We start from the raw sequence: 25,105 nt of genomic DNA, 5'->3' as shown, positions 1-25,105 counted from the left end.
TAGCTAGCGAAGATTTAAAAGTGACCAAATCACAAGCACATACAGGGGAAACAGGCCCTCTTGGGCTCTTTGTGTGGATGTATAAATTGGTACGTCACTGATAGAAAGCAGTTTAGGAATACATATCAAAATATCAAATCTACAAAATATTTGACCATCACACCACAGCTGAGATACTAACAGACATACTAAAAGACATATCCTCATAAATGTAAAAATATACAGTATAAATTACTATGAACAATAAAAAAATTTACTAAGGTTGCTAAGTACAAAATTAACACACAAAAATTAAATATTTTCATATATGCAAACTGATCAATTAGAAAATATCAGAAAAGATTCCTATTCCAAAGAGTCAATGTAACCAGAATTATGTAAGATCTACCTGAAGGCACTTTTAAAACAGGCCTGAAACAGACAAAGGCAACATGAACAAATGTAATGATATATAATGTTCTTGAATAAAAATTCAGTATCATAAAGCTGCCAAATGTAAAGAATGATACTTAGACAATGAAATACAAAGCTACCTCCTTCATGGCGTTTTCTTACTCCCAGGAATGGTGCTGGTTGCTCTGTCCTCTCCATTTCCATCTCAAGAGACTTATGCCACTCTAATTCCAATTATTTCACTCGGCCTTGCTTATTCTTTCTGTATTCATCTCCCAAATCATGCTACTTAAGGGAAGACTCACATCATTCCCATAGTTGCCAATTACATAGCAGCATGTACATGTTTAATGTTTGTTAGAAACATAAATGGCCAACAGGTTTTTAAAAAATACTCTTGTTACTAATCAAAGAAATGCACTTCAGAATATATATTGTAACTTAAAAAACTATATAAACAACAATTTGAAAGAGTGGGTCTACTCAGCATCAATGAAGGCAGAGCCAAAGGAGTGGCTCTTGGGTACAGCTGGTAAGAGCAGAGAGGACTGACATCAATATGGAAAGCAATTTGGCAGTAGGAAGCAAGAGCCTTAAAATAATTAATTTAGGCCTAGTGATTCTACTTCTAAAAAATAATGAGAATTAAAAATAAAAAGAAACATTAGGCATAGAGAAAGATTATTATTACAATAATTATCTAAAATACAGAAATGGCTAACTGACACAAATTATCCAGCCAATACAGATAATGTTTGCAAAGAATGTGTGATAATACGAGTTGAGGTAAATGCAAAGAAAGCACGCTATAAAACTACATATTCACAGACACACACTCTCAAAACAATGTATAAAAAAAAAACCTCTCCAATACATAGAAAAAGCCAAAAAGGTAAAATATCAAAAATTTGAGGGTAGTTGTTTGTAAAAAGTCAGTTTAAAATTTTTTTTCCTTCAAGTATTTTTCAAAATAAGTATGCTACACTATGTTCGTAATTAGCGTAGCAAATTGGAGAAGGAAATGGCAGCCCACTCCAGTGTTCTTGCCTGGAGAATCCCAGGGACGGAGTAGCCTGGTGGGCTGCCGTCTCTGGGGTCGCACAGAGTCGGACACGGACACGACTGAAGCGACTTAGCAGCAGCAGCAGCAGCGTAGCAAAAAGTTCCACAAAAGCTGGGACTTCCCTGGTGGTCCAGTGGTTAAGAATCTGCACTTACACTGCAGGGGGTCATAGAGGTGTAAAAAGAAAAAAAAAAAAGAAAAAGAAACAAAAGCTGATGAAGTAAAGGTACAAATTATGGGAAGAAAGGGTCCTTACCTAAGGAAGTCACATTCCCGTAATTCTCCAGCATCACATCCCAGTACAAGGCCCTCTGAACTGGGCTCAAACATGCCCATTCTTCTGAAGTGAAGCATACTGACACCTCCTCAAACATCACCAATTCCTGAAATGACAGGTATGTGTGAGATTATCCATGCCCAGGAAGCTCCCCTACTGAAGGGTTCCTTTCACTTTTGGGGAAGAGACATGTTATGAGGGCATGAGGTGGGATAGCAGAGAGACAACAGGAGATCCCACATGAACTCTGCCTTTCAATAGCAGGGACCTTGATTCAAAGATGGGAGCTGACTGAACACCCAAGCACTAGGATGAGCGAGTGTACGTTTGAGCCACAATTAGGCAGTGCAGATAGGGCCTTAGGAAGAAAAGAGGTAGCAAATTTTACCTGGGGCTGGGCTGTCAAAAGCATGAGAGCCATTAATTGGTTTCTGGGGTTCTCTTCCTGGGAAAGGGCAGAAGCTTCAGGGGCAGGAGAATCTGAAGAAGAAAAAGCTACATATGAGATAACTGTCATTACTGTCCAAATCCAGTAAGTTTATTTTCTATAAAATAGGAGTTCAGAAAGACACATAACTACCAGAACTAGACAATAATGGCTAGAAAATGACACACAAATCTTCCGCATGTGCGGGGCTGGAAAAGTGCAAAAATTAGTAATAAGAATGGATAAAGGGTTAGAGGGACCCAAGCAATGACACGAGGGAGAAAAGAAAAGAGTTTGGTATCCTAAGGGACTCACAGAACTGCAGAAGAGGAAGTAGCTATCTGGGAGTAGGGAGGTGAGACCCAGCAAGAGTCCTGAGGCTGTCCAAAGCCAGACCCACAGAGTAAGTTACCATGTTGAGGATCCTGGAGCAAGCCAAACACCACTGGGTCAGTAAGAGAATTTGAGCGAATTTCAGCTGATATGTGGCTGCCAGTGGGTGCATGAGGAAGTTCTATTCCTGGAGTACTCAGACCCTCCTGGAAAGTGTCTTGGTCCTGGACAAAGGCTGGAACCTGGGAACAAGCAGAATGCAATAAGCTGACTCTTCCTGTACCTCCAGCAAATGAACTCACCTAACCACCATGGACCTCTTTCTGCCCATGTAGTCTAGAACTGTGAGATGAGAGTGACCCACCTCAAGTATGGAGCATCAAAACAGCAGGAAAGCTTTGCCTTGAGAACAATGGAGCTGCCCTCTAGCCCCACTCATGGTACTGGTGACCTTTCCCAGAGGAGACTGAACAGAACGGTAGAAACAGAAGCCAGACCTGGGTGTGGGTTAAGGAGGGAATGGGAAGTAACAAGCAATTAAGAGCTTCAGACTTAATCTACAAGTCTTCAGCTTCAGGTTTAATCTAAAACACTGGGTTCTACTTATTCACAACTTTTCTCATCCCCTCCTGCTCCAACAGAAGGAACACTAGAAGTCTAGACATCTGGTTTTGCTGGTAACTAGATGTCTCACAAAGGCAATGCAGTGAACATTTTCCTGCCTCCATTTTTCATCCCTTGAATGAGAACAATGGCTTAGTGATTAGTAATGAAAAACACAGCTCTAAAATTCTTCATTTTCATAATTAAAACAAACAAACAAGCCCATCCTTGATATCCCTCCCAAATTATATTTCAGACTTTTCATATAGAAATGTTTCTAGTGGGCTCCAGATCGAAAGAAAGAGAGCTGACACATACTAGAAACCATGTTAAGATCCCAATGTAATAGCCAAGGATATAAAATCTGATCAGAGGCAAATATCTCAACCCAATCTCTTGTCTCACACAGTCCCCAGTAGAGGAACACAGAGTGGTCTTTCCAGATCTAGAAAGCTGCATTCTTGCTCTCCACAACTTTTCATACTCCAGGTTTACAACACCAATCCAAACAGACTTTACAAACAATATACTTGCTTCTGTTTAGAGGAGCTCTTAGGAACATTATGCTCTTCAGATTCTTGAATCAAACTCAGAATTAGCAAGCATCACCCAGGGAGACAAAGCAGAGTCAATGCTCTGTGTTGATTCTGAATTGGTCCAAAGATCCCAACCATAAATCCATTTCTCCAGACAGATATTCTATGGTCTGAAGAGCTCATGAACCTGTTTTAATTAGCATAAGGGTTGCTGCTGTGTTACTGTTAATGAAAATCACAGGATCATTTTCTATCCCAGCCTGTCCTGGGCCTACTCCCCACTTTCCCTTTCTCACTTTTAATGTTGGTCCATCAAGGTCTTTCTGCAGCTCTTCTACCAGGGCCACGGCCTCCTCACCACTCCCAGGCCGATGGATCTGCACCCAGGTCCGTATCTCTCCAGGGAGGATGCTCAGGAATTGCTCCAGCACCAGCAGCTCCAGGATCTGGGCCTTGGTGCGTGCTTCCGGCCTCAGCCACCGGCGACAGAGCTCCCGGAGCCGGCTCAGTGCCTCCTGGGGTCCAGATGTCTCATGATAACGTAACTGTCTAAAGTGCAGGTGGGAGGTCTCCCAAACAGTGGAGCTACTCCCTTGGAAGCTGGTTCCCCACTTCCAGGTATCATCCTTCCCTTTAACAAGGCCCTCTTGTCGCAGAGCATTGTGGGCCCAATTTTCTCTTGTCATTGTTGCCATTTAAGACAGGCTCCTCTCCAGGGTCCCTCAATCCTTGCTTCACTTCTTCCTTAGAGCTTGAGAATATCATCTATAAGACCTAAAGAAATCATTGTTAAAGTTAACCCAGAGACACAATCAGATTTTCCGCACCCCAATTAGCTCCCAGTAATGAAGAAACCTTGCTGAATGCAGAGTTCTAAATTCTGGGCAGTTTCTTCTTTGACAGAAGCCCCAGCCCAAGGCTCTAGGGACATTAATATTCATGTTATCCAGACCATTGCTGATATCAAAAACATGAAATTCCTTTTTTTTTTCTTCCCACGAGGCATGTGGAATCTGAGTTCTGCAACAAGGGACTGAACTTGCACCCCCTGAATTGGAAGCCCAGAGTCTTAACAACGGGACCACCATGGAAGTCCAATATTAAATATCCTTTAATCATTATTCTTAAGAGTGTATCAATCCATTCATACTTAAGTAATCCACTGCTGTTGGACATTTAATTATTTATAATTTTCTCCTATTACAAATTAAGCTACAATGACCATCTTTGCTAAAGAATTTTTGGTTACATTTCTACTTATTTCTTCAGGAAAAATCCCCAGAAAAGAAATTGTTTAGCAGAAAGGTAGGAATAGTCTACACTTTTAAGGCTGTAACAGTTACATCACTATCAGTGACATATCTGAATGCCCCATTAATTTTATTTAACATGCGGACCCTTAAAAAGTTCATGCTTATAACAGAGCAGAGGAGAGCAAAATAAAATATAATCCCAATACAAAGTACAAGTACAATTAACAGGAGGATAAACAAGCACAGTAAAAATTCATGGAGGTAATTTTGGGTTGGGCTTTAAAGATAAAATAAAAAGATCACTGGAATATTAGGAAAGCTATTCCAGGAAGAAACTGTAATTTCTAAAGCAAGGGAGCTCTGTTAGAAATGTCCTGTGCAAATCAGAGAAAGGAAGAAAACTTTGAGGTAAGGTTGTAGAACTAGAGTGAAGTGGTAGGTAAACAGAAGCAAATTCTAAAGGCTACTAAGAGGTAGCAAGAGGTACCCCAAGTAGCCAGAGTGGCACTGCCATGCCCATTCCACAGGAACTACACTCAGTATCTCAGCATCAAGCCACCATGGACTTAACCTGTGTCTGTGAGCATCTGTGCTTTATCCAGTTTTCCTTTGTACATCTGTTAGCAAGATGTGTCCTAAGGTAACTGCTCCTTTGCTTTACACCATCTGAGCTTATGAAGGTTTCATAAGAACACTATTTTCAGATATTAGGGGAAACCTGTAGTCTAAGCAAATAAAGTTTTAAAGTATTAGTAGGGATAGAACACTTGAAAAAAGAAACTGAGCAGTTCTTTGGTCACTGATCTGGCGGTGATGGAAAGGAATTTTTAAAAACTATTTCTATCCCATGCTCACAGCTAGAAAGAGTACTGTCAAAATTCCAGTTCTTCTCAACCTTATCTACTGGGTCAATGCAATTCCAATAACTCACCAAGCTATTTTGTAGATATCAACAAACTGATTCTAAAGTTCACCTGGAGAAGCTACCCAGAATAACTAACACAATACTGAAGGACCTCTCCCTCAGTATCATGAAGTTGAGGGACTGACACTACCCAATACTACCCAGAGTTGAGGGACTGACACTACCTAACATCAAGACTTTCTAAAAAGTTACAGTCATGAAGGCAGTGCCGTATTGGCAAAGTGCAGACAAATCAATGAAACAGAATAGAATGTCCAGAAATAGACTCACATGAATAGAGTCAACTGATTTTTGATAGAATTAAGTTAATACGATGGAATAAAGATAGTCTTTTCAGCAAATGGTGCTGGTACAACCAGATAGGTCACATGCAAAAAAAAAAAAAATCAATCTAGACACAAACTTTACATATTTCATAAAAATTAACCCAAAATGGATCAGAGACCTAAATATAAAATACATAACTACAAAAATCCTGGACGATAACCTAGGAGAAAACCTAGATGACCTTGGGTATGGCGACAGCTTTTTAGATACATTCAAAAGGCATGATCCTTGAAAGAAATAGGTAGACTTCATTAAAATTCAAAAATTCTGCTCTGGAAAAAGCAATGTCAAGAATGAGAAGACAACCCATAGACTGAAAGAAAATACTTGCAAAAGACACAAATACTTGATAAAAGCCTAATATCCTTCTTTTGTATATTTCATACAAAGAACTCTTAAAACTCAACAATTAAGAAAACAAACAACTCAATTAAAATATGCCCATGTAGGTTAGTCTGGTGATTTAGTGGTTAAGAATCCACCTGCTAATGCAGGGGACACAGGTTCAATTCTTGGTCCAGGAAGATACCATATGCTGAGGAGCAACTAAGCCCTTGCACCACAACTACAGAGGCCATGCACACAGAGTCCCTCCTCCACAACAAGAGAGGCAACCAAAATGAGAAGTCTGCATACCACAATGAAGAGTAGCTCTGACTTGCCTGAACTAGAGAAAGCCTGAGCACAGCAACAAAGACCCAGCACAGTCAAAAATAAATCAATCTTTTTTTTTTTAATGACCCAAAGGGGAATTCCCTGGCAGTCCAGTGATGAGGACTTGTAGCTTCCACTAAAGACCTAAACAAACACTTCGCCGAAGAAGATATACAGATTTCAAATAACTGCATAAAAATATGCTCTGCATCATATATGTCATCAGGGAAATGCAAGTTAAAACGATGAAATACCATTACATACCTTTTAGAATGGCCAAAATCTAGAACACTGGCAACACCAAACGCAGGTGAAGATGTGGGACAACAGAAATTGTCATTCGTTGGTAGAAATGCAAAATAGTACAGCCACTATGGAAGACAGTTTGGCCCTTTCTTACAAAACTAAATATACTCTTACCATAAATTAGCAATTGTGCTCTTCAGTATTCATCCAAACGAACTGAAGACATATGTCCACACAAAAACCTGCACATGGATGTTTTAGCAGGTTTATTCATAACTGTCAACACCAAGAATCAACCAAGATATCCTTCAATGGGTAAACAGATAAACTGTGGTACATCCAGATAATAGAATATTATTCAGTGTTAAAAAGAAGCTATCAAGCCATGAAAAGATACAAAGGAAACATAAATGTATGTTACTCAGTGAAAGAAGCTAATCTCAAAGTCCAATATACTTTACAATTCCAACTACATGGCTTCTGGAAAAGGCAAAACTATGAGGGATTTTTTAATAGACCTACAGTTGGTATACACGTTAATTTCTACTGTACAGCAAAGTTATTCAATTATACATATACATTTTTTTATATTCTTTTCCATTAAGGTTTATCACAGGATATTGAATACAGTTCCCTAAATTATACAGTAGAACCTTGTTGTTTATCCATCCTATAAATACTAGTTTGCATCTGCTAACTCCAAACTCCCACTCTATCCCTCCAGTGGTGTGGGATGTTGATACTGGAGGAGGCTATGCAAGTGTAGAGGCAGGGAACATATGAGAAGTTTCTGTATTTTCTGCTTAATTTTCCTATGGACCTAAAACTGTTCTAAAAAAATAGGGTCTACAAATAAAACTTGGGGGGAAAAGAGACTTCTAAATAATTTTCTACAGTAAATTATCAGAATTTTATTTACTCTTACTTTACAGAGATACAAATAAGAAATCCTTAAGCATATATTATGCTTGTTTCTCACAAAAGATTTGTAAGCACAGGTTAAAAAGAACGAAAGAAGTCTCAGAGGAGCTAAGCGATTCACTCAAGGCCACTCAACTAGTTCAGTTATGGGAGCAAATTCTGATCTCAGGGATTCTAACCCCAAAAGTACAAAATAACTGCATCTAACAAAAGACTTCTGAAACCCAAACAACTATTCTAAAGCAAAGGTTTCCAAACAACAGTTCATTAAAACAATAACCATACACAGTCACTCACAGGTTGATAATGACCTTTCTTGCAAAAGACAGCATTTACTCACATTTGTACTTAATGTGAAAATACATTCTCTGAGGCAATGGTGATATGCGTGGCCTGTTTGCTTCTTAAATACCATTACATTACAAAATTTTAAATGGGACTTGGTGTGGGGGGGGATAAATTGGAAGACTGGGAATGACATATACACACTGCTGCTGCTGCTGCTGCTGCTAAGTCACTCCAGTCATGTCCGACTCTGTGCGACCCCAGAGACTGCACCCCACCAGGTCCCCCGTCCCTGGAATTCTCCAGGGACAAGAACATTAGAGTGGGCTGCCATTTCCTTCTCCAGTGCATGACAGTGAAAAGTGAAAGTGAAGTCGCTCAGTCCTGTCCAACTCTTAGCAACCCCATGGACTGCAGCCTACCAGGCTCCTCCGTCCATAGGATTTTCCAGGCAAGAGTACTGGAGTGGGTTGCCATTGCCTTCTCCATATACACACTACTATATATGAAAAACATAACTATTAAAGACATACTGTATGGCAGAGGTAACGCTAGTCAATACTCTGTAACGGCCTATACAGGAAAAGAATCAAGAGTGGATGTATGTATAACAGACTCACTTGGCTGTACACCTAAAACTAACATAAAACTGAAAACCAAGTATACGCCAATAAAATTACAAAGAAAAATGGGAATCAATCCATCCTTCAAGGGAAAGGAAAAAAAAAAAAAAAAGAATTCTGGGAGTCCCTGCTCCAGGGTAGTCTCAAGCTGTATCCAGCATCAGCCTCAGAGAAGACTGAGAAAAAAGCAGAAAGACAAGCTGAGAACCTGGCTACTCAGGTCACTCTTCTCAAAGGGGCAGCACATTCTATTGACAGCCAATCCACACACACACACACACACACACACACACACAGAGGCGCTGTCTTCAGTATATTCCCCAAGCCGCAGCCTAGGCGTCCATCTCAACCAAGAGGTGGAGGGACCGCCCTGAGGGAGAGGAGCAGAGAGGGGCCGGCCAGGGCTGAGCTGCCATGGAGAGCTCAAGCCGCAACCCGGGCCGCCCTCCGCGCTTGCCAACCCGACCCGAGCCCACCCCGCTCACCGGGGTCTCCCGCGGCGGCTCCGGCCTTGGGGACCACTATCTTGGCGCCGGGACGCCAGGAGATGACACGAGAACTGGACGCGACGGCACCTGAAGCCCAGAATAATGGCTGACCCGAGGGTATCGAGACATCCGGTGGTTCACCCCACCTCCCAGTTTCGGCTCTCTAGGAAACCACATCTCTATGGTTCCTAGCTTTCCCAGCGGTGGCAGAAAAGGCAGAGCTCCTGGGCTCATTCCTCTCAAGGAAAGAACAGGTGTGGCTGTATTCCAGAACCCAAGGATGCAGAGGTGAATCACGTGGCCCAGGCCCCCAGGACTAGTGTCACCTCCCGAAAAGAATTGGACCTTTCTGTTTTAATTTGAATTGCAGCTGAGCTTTATAGAGTAATTTCTCGAACGTCTGAATGTCTTCGTGAGTGAAATATCCAGTCTATTTGTGAACCAGAGCAGTTCTCACCATAAATAACATACGTTACAATTGACTTCCTTGTGTATTGCCTTGATGTTGTTCAGTTGCTAAGTCCCGTCCAACTCTTTCTGATAGCATGAACGACCCTCTGTTAGGGGAAGCACACTGATTGAAACCACCCACCCTGGCCAGGCACCATAGTAACCATTTGCATGAGTTGTTTTATGACAGGAGATCTTGATAAGGAATAGGGAACTAATAAGCCACCACCAACTGGAAGAGTTCAGGAAAGGTCGAAAAGAGACACCGCATGTCCGTCCACTTCCCAGAATCCCTCTCACAAGCATCCATCTTGGCTGAGCGATGCATTTCGCCACCAGGAAAGACTCTTAATTAGAATGATTGGTCAAAGACCACCTTGAAACTAACTCCAACACCAGAAAACCTGAAATTGTGAGCCACGTGGCAAAGCAGTTCTGGGTTTCCTTACCTAACTGCTCTCCATCCGGGTGCCCTTTCCCAATAAAATCTCTTTCTTTGTCAGCAGATGTGTCTCCTCGGACAATTCATTTCGGAGTGTTAGACAAGAGCCCAGTTTCAGGCCCTGGAAGGGGTCCGCCTTCCTGCAACACCTGTCCCTCACTATCTCCAGGATTCATTGAGTCAGTGATGCCATCCAAGTATCTCATCCTTTGTTGTCCCATCTCCTCATGCCATCAATCTTTCCCAGCATTAGAGTCTTTTCCAATGAGTTGGCTCTTCACAACCGGTGGCCAAAATATTGGAGCTCTTGCCCAAATGATGAGATAATGGAGCTCTGGTGTTAAACATAAATCAAGCTGAAATGAGGAGGAAGGGACACTGCCTCCCTGGAATGAGAACGTCTTTGCAGTTGTCCACCATCCTGAGTAAATTCAGTTCAGTTCAGTAGCTCAGTCGTGTCCGACTCTTTGCGACCCCATGAATCGCAAAACGCCAGGCCTCCCTGTCCATCACCAACTCCTGCAGTTCACTCAGACTCATGTCCATCAAGTCAGCGATGCCATCCAGCCATCTCACCCTCTGTTGTCTCCTCCTCCTCCTGCCCCCAATCCCTCAGCATCAAAGTCTTTTCCAATGAGTCAACTCTTTGCATGAGGTGGCCAAAGTACTGGAGTTTCAGCTTTAGCATCATTCCCTCCAAAGAAATCCCAGGGCTGATCTCCTTCAGAAAGGACTGGTTGGATCTCCTTTGGTATCTCTAATTTTCTTGAAGAGATTTCTAGTCTTTTCCATTCTGTTGTTTTCCATGAACAGTATGAAAAGGCAAAATGATAGGATACTGAAAGAGGAACTCCCCAGGTCAGTAGGTGCCCAGTATGCTACTGGAGATCAGTGGACAAGTAACTCCAGAAAGAATGAAGGGATGGAGCCAAAGCAAAAACAATACCCAGCTGATGGATGTGACTGGTGATAGAAGCAAGGACTGATGCTGTAAAGAGCAATATTGCATAGGAACCTGGAATGTCAGGTCCATGAATCAAGGCAAATTGGAAGTGGTCAAACAAGAGATGGCAAGAGTGAACATCAACATTCTAGGAATCAGCGAACTAAAATGGACTGGAATGGGTGAATTTAACTCAGATGACCATTATATCTACTACTGTGGGCAGGAATCCCTCAGAAGAAATGGAGTAGCCATCATGGTCAACAAAAGAGTCCAAAATGCAGTACTTGGATGCAATCTCAAAAACGACAGAATGATCTCTGTTCATCTCCAAGGCAAACCATTCAATATCACGGTAATCCAAGTCTATGCCCCAACCAGTAACGCTGAAGAAGCTGAAGTCAAACGGTTCTATGAAGACCAAGGGAACATTTCATGCAAGAATGGGCTCAATAATGGACAGAAATGGTATGGACCTAACAGAAGCAGAAGATATTAAGAAGAGGTGGCAAGAATACACAGAAGAACTGTACAAAAAAGATCTTCACGACCCAGATAATCACGATGGTGTGATCGCTCATCTAGAGCCAGACATTCTGGAATGTGAAGTCAAGTGGGCCTCAGAAAGCATCGCTACGAACAAAGCTAGTGGAGGTGATGGAATTCCAGTTGAGCTGTTTCAAATCCTGAAAGATGATGCTGTGAAAGTGCTGCACGCAATATGCCAGCAAATTTGGAAAACTCAGCAGTGGCCACAGGACTGGAAAAGGTCAGTTTTCATTCCAATCCCAAAGAAAGGCAATGCCAAAGAATGCTCAAACTACCTCACAGTTGCACTCATCTCACATGCTAGTAAAGTAATGCTCAAAATTCTCCAAGCCAGGCTTCAGCAATATGTGAACTGTGAACTTCCAGATGTTCAAGCTGGTTTTAGAAAAGGCAGAGGAACCAGAGATCAAACTGCCAACATCCGCTGGATCATTGAAAAAGCAAGAGAGTTCCAGAAAAACATCTATTTCTGCTTTATTGACTATGCCAAAGCCCTTGACTGTGTGGATCACAATAAATTGTGGAAAATTCTGAAAGAGATGGGAATACCAGACCACCTGACCTGCCTCTTGAGAAATCTGTATGCAGGTCAGGAAGCAACAGTTAGAACAGGACATGGAACAACAGACTGGTTCCAAATAGGAAAAGGAGTACGTCAAGGCTGTATGTTGTCACCCTGCTTATTTAACTTATATGCAGAGTACATCATGAGAAACGCTGGGCTGGAAGAAGCACAAGCTGGAATCAAGATTGCCGGGAGAAATATCAATAACCTCAGATATGCAGATGACACCATCCTTATAGCAGAAAGCGAAGAGGAACTAAAAAGCCTCTTGATCAAAGTGAAAGTGGAGAGTGAAAAAGTTGGCTTAAACTCAACATTCAGAAAACGAAGATCATGGCATCTGGTCCCATCACTTCATGGGAAATAGATGGGGAAACAGTGGAAACAGTGTCAGACTTTATTTTGAGGGGCTCCAAAATCACTGCAGACGGTGATTGCAGCCATGAAATTAAAAGACACTTACTCCTTCCAAGAAAAGTTATGACCAACCTAGATAGCATATTCAAAAGCAGAGACATTACTTTGCTGACTAAGGTCTGTCTAGTCAAGGCTATGGTTTTTCCTGTGGTCATGTATGGATGTGAGAGTTGCACTGGAAGAAGGCTGAGCACTGAAGAACTGATGCTTTTGAACTGTGGTGTTGGAGAAGACTCTTGAGAGTCCCTTGGACTGCAAGGAGATCCAACCAGTCCATTCTGAAGGAGATCAGCCCTTTGATTTCTTTGGAGGGAATGATGCTAAAGCTGAAACTCCAGTACTTTGGCCACCTCATGCGAAGAGTTGACTCATTGGAAAAGACTTTGATGCTGAGAGGGATTGGGGGCAGGAGGAGGAGGGGATGACAGAGGATGAGATGGCTGGATGGCATCGCTGACTTGATGGACATGAGTCTGAGTGAACTGCAGGAGTTGGTGATGTACAGGGAGGCCTGGCGTTTTGTGATTCATGGGGTCGCAAAGAGTCGGACACGACTGAGCGCCTGAACTGAACTGAACTGAACTGATGAAGACCTACAAGACCTTTTAGAACTAACACCCAAAAAAGATGTCCTTTTGATTATAGGGGACTGGAATGCAAAAGTAGGAAGTCAAGAAACACCTGGAGTAACAGGCAAATTTGGCCTTGGAATGTGGAATGAAGCGGGGCAAAGACTAATAGAGTTTTGCCAAGAAAATGCATTGGTCATAGCAAACACCCTCTTCCAACAACACAAGAGAAGACTCTACACATGGACATCACCAGATGCTCAACACCGAAATCAGATTGACTATATTCTTTGCAGCCAAAGATGGAGAAGCTCTAAAGAGTCAGCAAAAACAAGACCAGGAGCTGACTGTGGCTCAGATCATGAACTCCTTATTACCAAATTCAGACTTAAATTGAAGAAAGTAGGGAAAACCGGTAGACCATTCAGGTATGACCTAAATCAAATCCCTTAAGATTATACAGTGGAAGTGAGAACTAGATTTAAGGGCCTAGATCTGATAGATAGAGTGCCTGATGAACTATGGAATGAGGTTCATGACATTGTACAGGAGACAGGGATCAAGACCATCCCCATGGAAAAGAAATGCAAAAAAGCAAAATGGCTGTCTGAGGAGGACTTACAAATAGCTGTGAAAAGAAGAGAAGTGAAATGAGTAAAGATAGGTCTGTGTAAAGGGTACTGGAACTCTGCTTCTCTCTTTGATACCTAAATCTTTTAAGTTTGGACTCCTGGAATTGTCACCCTCTATATAAGATGACAGAAAGAGGCTCCAAAAGGGTATTGCAAAAGAGGGAAATGTCACATCCTTGGACCCACAGGAGTCTTTAGGATGGATTACCAAGTGAGGGTCCTTACCTTTGTGCAGCAAAAAATTCAATAGCAAGTCAGAGAAAAGTGAAAGTGTTTTTAGAGCAATTCACACTCCACGGGCCCAATGTGAACTATCTCAGAAAGTGAGAGCAGCACCAGAGCATGAGGTTGTAGTCTTCATGGGCTATGTAATTTAATATGCTAACATATGGGAGGAATATTACTAGTTCCAGGAATATTGCTATTTCAGGAAGAGGGGGTATTTCCCAGGAGTTGGACCACTGTCCACTTTCTGGCCTTTGATGGTCCGTCATGGCCAAGGAGTGATTTTTGGTATTACAAAAAAGATATAATGAACTATAGGTCCATGACCAGACTTCTCAAAACAACCTTGATTTCAGCTGGTTCCAGTCAGTCTTTATCAAATCCCAGCAACTGCACCCCCATCTTCATTTATCCAGCATTGGTTCCTGCCTCTTTGTCTCCTGTCTCAAGGGCAAAAGCCACGACTGTTGCAGGAAGGCGGACCCCTTCCAGGGCCTGAAACTGGGCTCTTGTCTAACACTCCAAAATGAATTGTCCGAGGAGACACATCTGCTGACAAAGCAAGAGATTTTATTGGGAAAGGGCACCCAGGTGGAGAGCAGTAGGGTAAGGGAACCCAGGAGAACTGCTCTGCCGTATGGCTTGCAGTCTTGGGTTTTCTGGTGATGGGATTAGTTTCCAGGTGGTCTTTGGCCAATCATTCTAATTCAGAGTCTTTCCTGGTGGCGCACAAATTGCTCAGCCAAGATGGATGCTAGTGAGAGGGATTCCGGGAAGTGGACGGACATGCAGTGTCTCCTTTTGACCTTTCCCAAACTCTTCTGGTTGGTGATGGCTTATTAGTTCCATATTCCTTATCAGGATCTCCTGTCATAAAACAACTCATACAAATGGTTACTATGGTGCCTGGCCAGGGTGGGCGGTTTCAATCAGTGTGCTTCTCCTAACAACTATATGGATCCCACATACAATTAGCACAAAGCCACAGTAGGTGCTAGACGAGTGCTTGTTGAATGAGCAAGGTGTTATTCTATTGATATGTTTTCTTCTAGCTTTCACAGAACACTTGCTTAAACATCTCATTCTCTACTCCTTTGTTCATTCATCAACAATTCACTGAGTACTAATCATATGCTAGACACTATTCTAGGTAGTAGGGACATAAATAAAGAGGTGAAGTCCCTAGAAACTTACATTTCTAGGGAGGATAGACAGAAAACAAATACAAAATGTACCAGAGAGTGAGTGAAAAATACTAAGCAGAAAGAGGGTAAGGACCCAACACCCAACCAAGTAGGAAGAGAACCAGGAGATAGTACTTTATAGGTCTCAAAGCGTGAGTGGGAGGACCTCCCCGGTGGCCCAGGGCTGAAGACTCCATGCTTCCATGGCAGGAGGCACATATTCAGCCCTGGTCAGGTAGCTAAGATCCCACAGGCTGTGAGGTGCAGAGACTCAAATCCCTGCCCTTGTGGTTGATAAAATCTATGTCCTTTGATGACCAGGATCAGCAAACTGCCACATGGCACACAAGCACTCACTTATCTGACTTCCACTTCTTTATCCTAGGCTCTGAGGATTATTTTACTCTCTGAAACACCTTTAAAGGATGTTTAAGTTTTACCCAACATTTCTATGCTGTCATAGCCAAAGGACTTTATTTTATCTTGTTCTACAACAATTTTTTATTTTTAAAAAACTTAATTTTTGGCTGTGTTGGGTCTTCATTGCAGTGTGCAGACTTTTCTCTAGTTGCAGCGAGCTGGGGCTACTCTCTAGTTGTGGTACACAGGCTTCTCATTGTAGTGGCTTCCCCTTGTGAATCACAGGCTCTAGGGCCTAACGGGCTTCAAGAGTTGTGGCACAAGGGCTTAGCTGCTCCATGGCATGTTGGATCTTACTGGACAAGGGGATCAAATCCATGTTTCCTGCATTGGCAGGCAGATTCTTAACCACTGGGCCACCATGTAAGTCCCATAATTTTTTAAAACATGAATCTGCTCAACTCTGTGGTTAAACCAACATTGCAAATGTGACAGCATTTTCTTTCACTCAGTAAACTGGTTGCTAATTTGTTATGATTACACAAACTCTGGTATATGTCTCAGATATTTTGTGATTTGCAGATTTTTCTGAGGTAAAATGGATGATTATGACAAAAATAGCCATGTAAAGAGTCAACGTTCCTCATGGAGATCTTCCTTAAACCCCTGCTTTAAAAGTTTTGTTTTACATAGATTTCCAGTGAATGTGTGCTTAGTCGCTCAGTTGGTCCAACTCCTGGGGACCCTCTGGACTGTAGCCTGCAAGCTCCTCTGTCCATGGATTTTTCATGCAAGAATACTAGAGTAGGTTGCCATTTCCTTCTCCAATAGATTCCTATACCCTGACCCAAATATGCTAATTTTGTGGGCTTGGGAAATATACCTGTATATGTGAAATTCTTGTGATTCCTTGATTTGGGAACCACTGAACTTAAAAGAATGGTTACAGCTTTGTCACGGCTACAGTCCTTATACATTAAATTGTGCTGTGTGGATTTAAAATGGTCAGTGGAAGGAGTGAGAACTAGTGAAGTCCTGTATCTATATTGCCCAGAAAGTAATTAGCCATGTCCTTTGGACCCCTCACAAATCTGCCTTCTGGAGTAGAAATGGACCTCAGGGAACATGCTGGTTTTATACAGCCAAAGGATGTCTATATAATAGTATAGGTTTGAATAGAGATGAGATCAGAGAGGGGATGGGACAATACTTGCTATACAAGTTCTCCAGCACAATAACAGAAGAGGACATTTTCTTTTTTTGGCCACACAGCATGTGGAATTTTAGTTCCCCCACCGGGGATTGAATCTGCATCCCTCGCATTGGAAGTGTGGAGTCTTAACCATTGGACTTCCAGGGAAATCTCAGAAGGACAATTTCTAACGGCTAGAGTTCTACTTTTGTAGAGTTGGCCCTCTATATCTGTGGGTTCTGCATCATGTATTTAACCCAATACAGGTAAAAAATATTAAAAATGAAAACACTTCAGAAAGTTCCAAAAAGCAAATCCTGAATTTGCCATACTGGCAACTATTTATATGCATTATTTTCATTACATTTACAACTACATACAAAGCATTTACATTGTATTCAGTTTTATAAGTAATCTAAAGATGATTTAAAGTATACTGGAGGATGTGCATAGGTTATATGTAATAGTTTGCCATTTTATAGAAGGCACTTGAGCACCCTTTGATTTGGTATGGTGGTGGGGGTCCTGGACCCAATCTCCTGCCGTTACTGAGGAACAACTCTATTAAGAGTATGAAAATAATAGGCTTCATGTTGTGTTTGAATCTGAAACGAGCCAGAATCACATCTGTATTCCAAAAGCATCTGCTTAAAGAAAAGCAAACTGAACTGTTTTCTTCCCAATCTGAATAAAGGAAGGAAGCAAAAGAAAATAAAATTTAGTGATATTTATAATAAGGAAATAACAACAGATATTTATTGGAGGACTTATAACCATTTTTAGCAAAAGTTTTATGACTTGAGTTTTATAACATCAGAGGTGCAGACAGACAGTCTAGTTTCTAAAAACAACCTAACAATATGAACATACTATTTTGTTTAAATTGAATGGAAAAAAATTTAAAAAGTAATTCTCTCACTCAGGACACAGAGCTGAAAATGAAATATAGTCTTATGGGATTCATGGTCATGAAAATGCTCAGTTACTATTTAAAGCTCTTTTTGGTTTAAATTTTCTTCCGAGTTCCTAATAACATTTAATATAGTACACACCATCAATGAAAAATATCTCTAAATCTAGGGAGACTTTCACCAATCTATGCAAGATTCTTTGTCTTTCAGATTTCCCTTTAATCAAGGCTACATAACATTTTAATTTCACACTTTTTCTCATACCTTAAAAGAGATGTATATATTTCTAGTCCACACCAAAGCAATTCTACATACAGGGTATCTGTGGTCAAAAAATACTGACTTTTCATATTCCTTGGGAATATTGAGAGTACTAAAAACAAGTGAATAAATGTGAGGGCACAGGAAACCAGCAGATGACAGAAACAGAGATGGACAATACACAGTAGTTCAGTGACACATTTCAAGAGAGTTGGGGTTTTGACAGAATAGAGAAGAAATGGTGTACAGAGAGGTAAATGGGTTGTGGGAGACAAAAACTAGCAATTGAGGAACTGCAGAGGAAGCACTGCTGTTAGGGAACAACCAGGCTTCCATTAGAACAGGAAGTTGGAAAAAAACACATTCAGACAGAATTTGAATTTCTGAGTGTATCATGAAAGGGCTTGAAAGAATGGTAAGAACTGCAAAATTAAATGCTGACTGAAACAGGCAGCTGGTAGTCTTAAAAAACTTCTGCAGAAAGGTGAGTGCTCAGTTCAAACTACATTGTAGAATGGGTATATGAGTATAGAGCGCACTTATTAACATTTACTCCTGCAGCTTAAGACAGGTATCAGCCTAGAAGATTAGAAGCTACTGAGGGCCTCCTCCCGGATCCATTATCTTGGCTTGCCTGGGAAAGAAATGTCAATTTATTCAGACCTCTGGCTTCCTTCCTGCTGCTGCTGCTGTCGCTTCAGTTGAGTCCAACTCTATGTGATCCCATAGATGGAAGCCAACCAGTCTCCCCCATCCCTGGGATTCTCCAGGCAAGAGTACTGGAGTGGGTTGCCATTTCCTTCTCCAATGCATGAAAGTGAAAAGTGAAAGTGAAGTTGCTCAGCCGTGTCCGACTCTTAGCCACCCCATGGACTGCAGCCTACCAGATTCAGCCACCCATGGGATTTTCCAGGCAAGAGTACTGGAGTGGGGTGCCATTGCCTTCTCCAGCTTCCTCCCTAGAAGATACTTACTCTTGGAGACCAGAGTTTTCTAAGATGAAAAAGAAAGGCTACTTGAAGAAAGAATTTCAGACACTATGACACAGTGGTGGAAAAATGTTTTGCTCAGCAGTATCAGAAGTATCAAAAACTCTGCTCAGCAATAATAAATGCTTAAAAAATACCAACAGGCACACAGGAAGTTAGTTGCCTGTTTTCTTATAAAGCAGTTTTAGCAGGGCTAGGAGACATTAGTCATGGGAGTTTCCATATAGGTAATCAGCAGCTGAGAATGGCTGGCATGACAAAAGGCATAAAATATTAATTACAACCTCCCTGTAGAATTTTGAAAAGGACACATGACTAGGGAAAAATGATGCAAGTTCCTTCCTGCTACAGTTCTGTCTAGCCACAGTCACAAGTGAGTGACCTTCCCTTGTGTCCACCCAGACTCTTGGGGAAGTGCCTACCCAAGGGTGACCTACTCCCTGAACACAGCAACAGAGCCTAGAAACCATGCTTTAAATAACTATGCAAAGAGGGACTATTATACCACAAAATTATATATAAGCCATCATCCTATCAAACAAAATAGGACAAAAACTAAACAATCTTTTTCCACCCAAATATATGCTTCATACCATCCACTTATTTTTAGCATCTTCCTTATGAAACCATGATCAACCTATAATTGTCCACATATCATCAACCACCTTTCACAGAAGTGGCTACTCAGGAGAATCCCAACTGCTCGGTCTCCCACTCACAGAACCGTCATGAAGGGCAGAGGCACTTTGGTAAAACACAGAAAGCATGGACTTGAAAGTCTGATCTGAGTTCAAATTCTGGCTTAAACCACTTATTAGCCAGTCATCTAACCTCACTTGAGACTCCATTTTCTTGAACAAATGGGCTATCAAATCCTCAGTAGTTCCTGAAACAATGTATCACTACATGCAGAAGACAAATGGTGTCAGGCTTAGGCATTCATTGTATACAGAGGAGGAGGAACCACTGAGTTAAGAATGAGGCAATTCTAAGGTTTCCCAGATTCTGAGCTGTCTTAAAAGTTTAAAATCTTATTGAAAACAGATTAAGGCTTTCTCAGAGGGCTGGACATAAAGGCTGGTCACACATTTATAGACATTATCTCATTTAATCCTCACAACAATCCGGTGAGGTAGGTAGTTACTCCCATTTTACAGATGAACCTACAGCTCAGAGGAGTTAAGGGACTTGTCCAAAACTGGCAAGCTAGTGCATAGTAGATCTGGAATTAGAACTTACATATCTCTGACCCAAAAGTCTGCAATTTTAGCTAGTAAAGTCTATGAAACATGTGAAGGTAGTATTCCCCTTGTGTTAGATTATGCTGACTCTCTTTAAAGTTTATGAAACTGCAATTGTTCCAATATCATAAGGGGGTATATTTTTTTCTGGTTCTGTAGACATATATTGAAAAGATGGAGCCTAGGTGGTTCTTTATCCTCTCTGGATCCTTCTACAGCAGTGGGAGAGAATATAGTATATTTTTACTGTTTTCTTTTAACCTAAAAGTGATTAAGAAAGTGGACTAGATATTTTGTTGACTGTAAAGTCAGTTTATCTTAAAACCGCAAAAGCCAACAACTGGTATTTATGATGTAATACACAGGAAACAGGCTCTAAAAGGAAGTGACTTGCTGAGGGTTCCCCTTCTACTAAGGTCAGTATTAGGGTGCAATCCTAGGACTTTAGTGTCTGTAACTTTCATAACACTGTTGAATGAAAATGAGTATGTGCTCATGGCATTTAAAGAATACTCTATACTTTTTTCCTGAATATAAAAGTGGTACATTCTCACTGTAGAAAATCTAAAAAGCATAGAAAAGTATAAAGAAGAAAATAGAAATTACCTATAATCCTATTACCCAAAGATAATCATTGTTAATATTTTGGTTTGGTATTATTTCATTTCCACTTTTTCCTTTGCATAAAAATTTTTAAAATTTGGATATTTCATTGTTTTTCTCTTTCATTTATCTTTCATTTTATTCAAATCATTTCTTCCATGGCACTAAATATTTTTTAAAATGTTTACAATGGATGCAAAGCCATCATATGGATAGGCCATCATTCATTTAAACCCAATTCTGTCGAAAATCTAGTTTTCTTCCTTCAGCTTTACATGATGCTGGCATGAATACCGCCTTCTGTTAATCTTTGTCTACTTCTGATTATTTTCCCTGTGTGGATTCTTAAAGAATTAAGGTTGATGATACTGAAAAACTGCTTTTCCCAAAAGTAGCAATTAGCTCCACTTTGTAACAATATATGTTATTTATGACATTTCTTTCTCCTCATTATGCTTTCTCTGATGTTGAATAAGCTGTGAGCTGTAACGATAGGCCTTCCCACACTCACTGCACTTATAAGGTTTCTCCTTCGTGTGGGTTCTCAAATGTAGAATCACTTGAGAAGTCTGCCTGAAGGTTTTTCCACACTCATTACATTTATAGGGTTTCTCTCCAGTGTGAACTCTCTGATGATCAATAAGATTTCGATTAGAAGTAAAAGCTTTCCCACACTCATTACATTTGTAAGGTTTCTCTCTACGATGAAGTCGCTGATGTTCATTAAGGGTCTTCTTTAAGATGAAAGCTTTTCCACACTCATCACATTCATAAGGCTTCTCGCCAGTGTGAATTCTCTGATGGTCCATAATCTTTGTATTAGAAACACATGTTTTCCCGCACTCCTTACACTTGTAAACTTTTTTTCCTTTGTGCATTCTCTGATGTTGAGTAAGGTTTGAACTACGGCTAAAGGCTTTCCCACATTCAATACAGGTGTAGGGCTTCTCACCAGTGTGAACTCTGTGATGTGAAATCAGGCCAGAACTCCGACTAAAGGATTTCCCACACTCCTTACATTCATAGGTTTTCTCCCCACTGTGGATTCCCTGGTGCCGAATAAGGTGGGACTTACCACTAAAAGATTTCCCACATTCGCTGCATGTGTAAGGCTTCAATCCTGTGTGGATTCTCCGATGAACAACCAGGTTGGAGCTATGACTGAAGGCTTTTCCACACTCCTTACATTTATAGGGTTTCTCTCCTGTGTGGATTCGTTCATGTACTGTGAGGTTTGCACTCTGACTAAAGGCTTTCCCACACTCAGTACACACATACTGTCTCTTTACAGCCTGAATTCTCTCATTTATTGTAGGGCCATCTTTTTCAGATTCTAGGTCACTCCCTTCTGTGAATGTTTTATTGTCCTGAACTGTTTTCTGTTTGAAGTTTCTTGTCTTTCTCCTCATTTTTTCTTGCTTGGAGCATACCAGTGGCCCCTCGAGTCTTTTCTTTCCCTTCAAAGGTGCTTTCAAAATTTTCACTTCCTTGGCAATACCTCTGTGGTATTCTCTTGAAAGTTGAGACTCTGATTTTTCAGGAATGATATTTTGGAATCAATACTTTCTTAGTCCTTGTTTCACCATCTGGAAGAAGAAACAGAATTTGCACATGTCACCTGCTCTCTATACTACAGGAAGGAGAACGATCCAAGGATAACAAGATGTGGTGGACTACAGGATCTCACGTGGAAAAGTAAGGCGGGGAAGACTGATCCAAAAAATCAGAAAAATGAGGTTAGACATACAGGCTAAGATAAAGGCAAGGAAACTTATGGAAAGAGGAAGCGTATGGAAAGCGAGGGACTAACAGGAGCCCAACAGCTGCAGTTTCAGAATGAACAATAAGTAATATATAATCCACCCTGGTTTCTTCCTGTTTTATGCTCTGCTCCCAGAACTGGAGCCATCTAACTCAATATGACGTGATCATTCACCTAAAGCCTGACATCCTGGAATGTGAAGTCAAGTGGGCCTCAGAAAGCAACACTATGAACAAAGCTAGTGGAGGTGATGGAATTCCAGTTGAGCTGTTTCAAATCCTGAAAGATGATGCTGTGAAAGTGCTGCACGCAATATGCCAGCAAATTTGGAAAACTCAGCAGTGGCCACAGGACTGGAAAAGGTCAGTTTTCATTCCAATCCCAAAGAAAGGCAATGCCAAAGAATGCTCAAACTACCTCACAGTTGCACTCATCTCACATGCTAGTAAAGTAATGCTCAAAATTCTCCAAGCCAGGCTTCAGCAATATGTGAACTGTGAACTTCCAGATGTTCAAGCTGGTTTTAGAAAAGGCAGAGGAACCAGAGATCAAACTGCCAACATCCGCTGGATCATCGAAAAAGCAAGAGAGTTCCAGAAAAACATCTATTTCTGCTTTATTGACTATGCCAAAGCCCTTGACTGTGTGGATCACAATAAATTGTGGAAAATTCTGAAAGAGATGGGAATACCAGACCACCTGACCTGCCTCTTGAGAAACCTATATGCTGGTCAGGAAACAACAGTTAGAAGTGGACATGGAACAACAGACTGGTTCCAGATTGGAAAAGGAGTACGTCAAGGCCGTATGTTGTCACCCTGCTTATTTAACTTCTATGCAGAGTACATCATGAGAAACGCTAGGCTGGAAGAAGCACAAGCTGAAATCAAGATTGCCAGAAGAAATATCAGTAACCTCAGATATGCGGATGATACCACCCTTATGGCAGAAAGTGAAGAGGAACTAAAAAGCCTCTTGATCAAATTGAAAGAGGAGAGTGAAAAAGTTGGCTTAAAGCTCAACGGTCAGAAAACTAAGACCATGGCATCTTGTCCCATCACTTCATGGGAAATAGATGGGGAAACAGTGGAAACAGTGTCAGACTTTATTTTGGGGGGCTCCAAAATCACTGCAGATGGTGATTGCAGCCATGAAGTAAGAATTGAAGCTTTTGAACTGTGGTGTTGGAGAAGACTCTCTTGAGAGTCCCTTGGACTGCAAGGAGATCCAACCAGTCCATCCTAAAGGAGATCAGTCCTGGGTGTTCACTGGAAGGACTGATGCTGAAGCTGAAACTCCAATACTTTGCCCACCTCATGCGAAGAGTTGACTCATTGGAAAAGACCCTGATGCTGGGAGGGATTGGAGGCAGGAGGAGAAGGGGATGACAGAAGATGAGATGGCTGGATGGCATCACTGACTCGATGGACATTAGTTTGAGTGAACTCCGGGAGTTGGTGATAGACAGGGAGGCCTGGCGTGCTGTGATTCAGGAGGTCGCAAAGAGTCAGACACGACTGAGCGCCTGAACTGAACTAAACTGAACTCATAATATGGTCCCTAGAGAAAAATGCACTGAAAGATATTTAGTTCAGTAGGTCAAATGTCTAATCTTCAGATCAGTTTGGCATTTAGTTCATGCTGACCTATTCCCCTAGCACCAGTGATATAGTGGCTGGAACAAAATAGGTGCTCAAAAATTGTTTCATAAAATAGTAATGAGGATTCCGTCTTAGAGTGTGACTAAGATTTCATTTTTTGCTCTAGTATAGGTACTAGGTCCCTGTCTCTATTCCTCTTCTTAAGCTCTGTTGTGATAGGGGTAACACTTTTCTTCCAATATTGAAGTCTAGTCACATCATAGCCTACTGTGCAGGTGCTGGTCTGTAACTGGATCCAGGTACATTGTGCAAGTTCAGTCTGTCTGCTTTTTACCAGTCAGAGTCTATGTGGTGAACCTGAGAGGCTGAACTGAGGAACAGGGTTAATTAAAGCGTAGTGGGGGAAACTCTGATAGGACCTTGCATGGCAGAATGGTAAACAATCTAAAGATGGCAAGAGAGGGACTTCTCTGGCAGTCCAAGATTCCACAGTTCCAACACAGGGGGCATGGGTTTGATCCCTAGTCAGGGAACTAAGATCCCACACACAAGCCTCCCCCAACCAGCAAAAAATAAAAATAAAAATAAAAATAGCAAGGGGGTGAGAGCAGAGGGCAGCACAACTGAGAGGAGCAGGAATTTCCCAACTGGTTTAACCTCAAACTCTGAACATATAGGTAACTCTGTGTGTGTGTGTGTGTATGTGTGTGTTAGTCTCTCAGTCGTGTCCAACTCTTTGCAACCCCATGGACTGTAACCCGTCAGGCTCCTCTATCCATGGAATTCTCCCAGCAAGAATACTGGAGTTGGTTGCCATTTCCTTCTCCGGGGAATCTTCCCAACACAGGGATCGAA

General features: G+C 41.5%; 1 protein-coding gene across 4 annotated transcripts in view; it reads right to left on the bottom strand.

Moving 5' to 3' along the window:
- The window catches only part of ZNF197 (zinc finger protein 197), a 92,824-nt gene that overhangs the window by 41,226 nt on the left and 26,493 nt on the right, over nucleotides 1-25,105 (bottom strand). The window contains exons 1-6 of one of the 4 annotated variants that reach the window (XM_069560817.1): nucleotides 9,352-9,476; nucleotides 3,929-4,406; nucleotides 2,858-2,990; nucleotides 2,573-2,735; nucleotides 2,122-2,213; nucleotides 1,713-1,839 (exon numbers count right to left, since the gene is read on the bottom strand). In XM_069560817.1, the coding sequence (XP_069416918.1) occupies nucleotides 1,713-1,839; nucleotides 2,122-2,154 (160 nt within the window). In that variant the 5' untranslated portion in view covers nucleotides 2,155-2,213; nucleotides 2,573-2,735; nucleotides 2,858-2,990; nucleotides 3,929-4,406; nucleotides 9,352-9,476. Of the gene's footprint in view, nucleotides 1-1,712; nucleotides 1,840-2,121; nucleotides 2,214-2,572; nucleotides 2,736-2,857; nucleotides 2,991-3,928; nucleotides 4,407-9,351; nucleotides 22,474-25,105 lie in introns of those variants that run through there. The other 3 variants (XM_069560825.1, XM_069560818.1, XM_069560824.1) reach the window with 3 other exon arrangements.

This window comes from Ovis canadensis, chromosome 19, assembly GCF_042477335.2.
Source record: "Ovis canadensis isolate MfBH-ARS-UI-01 breed Bighorn chromosome 19, ARS-UI_OviCan_v2, whole genome shotgun sequence".
NCBI lineage: Eukaryota > Metazoa > Chordata > Mammalia > Artiodactyla > Bovidae > Ovis > Ovis canadensis.
The sequence above is the reverse complement of the archived record's forward strand: the minus strand, read 5'-3'. Positions and strand labels throughout refer to the sequence as shown.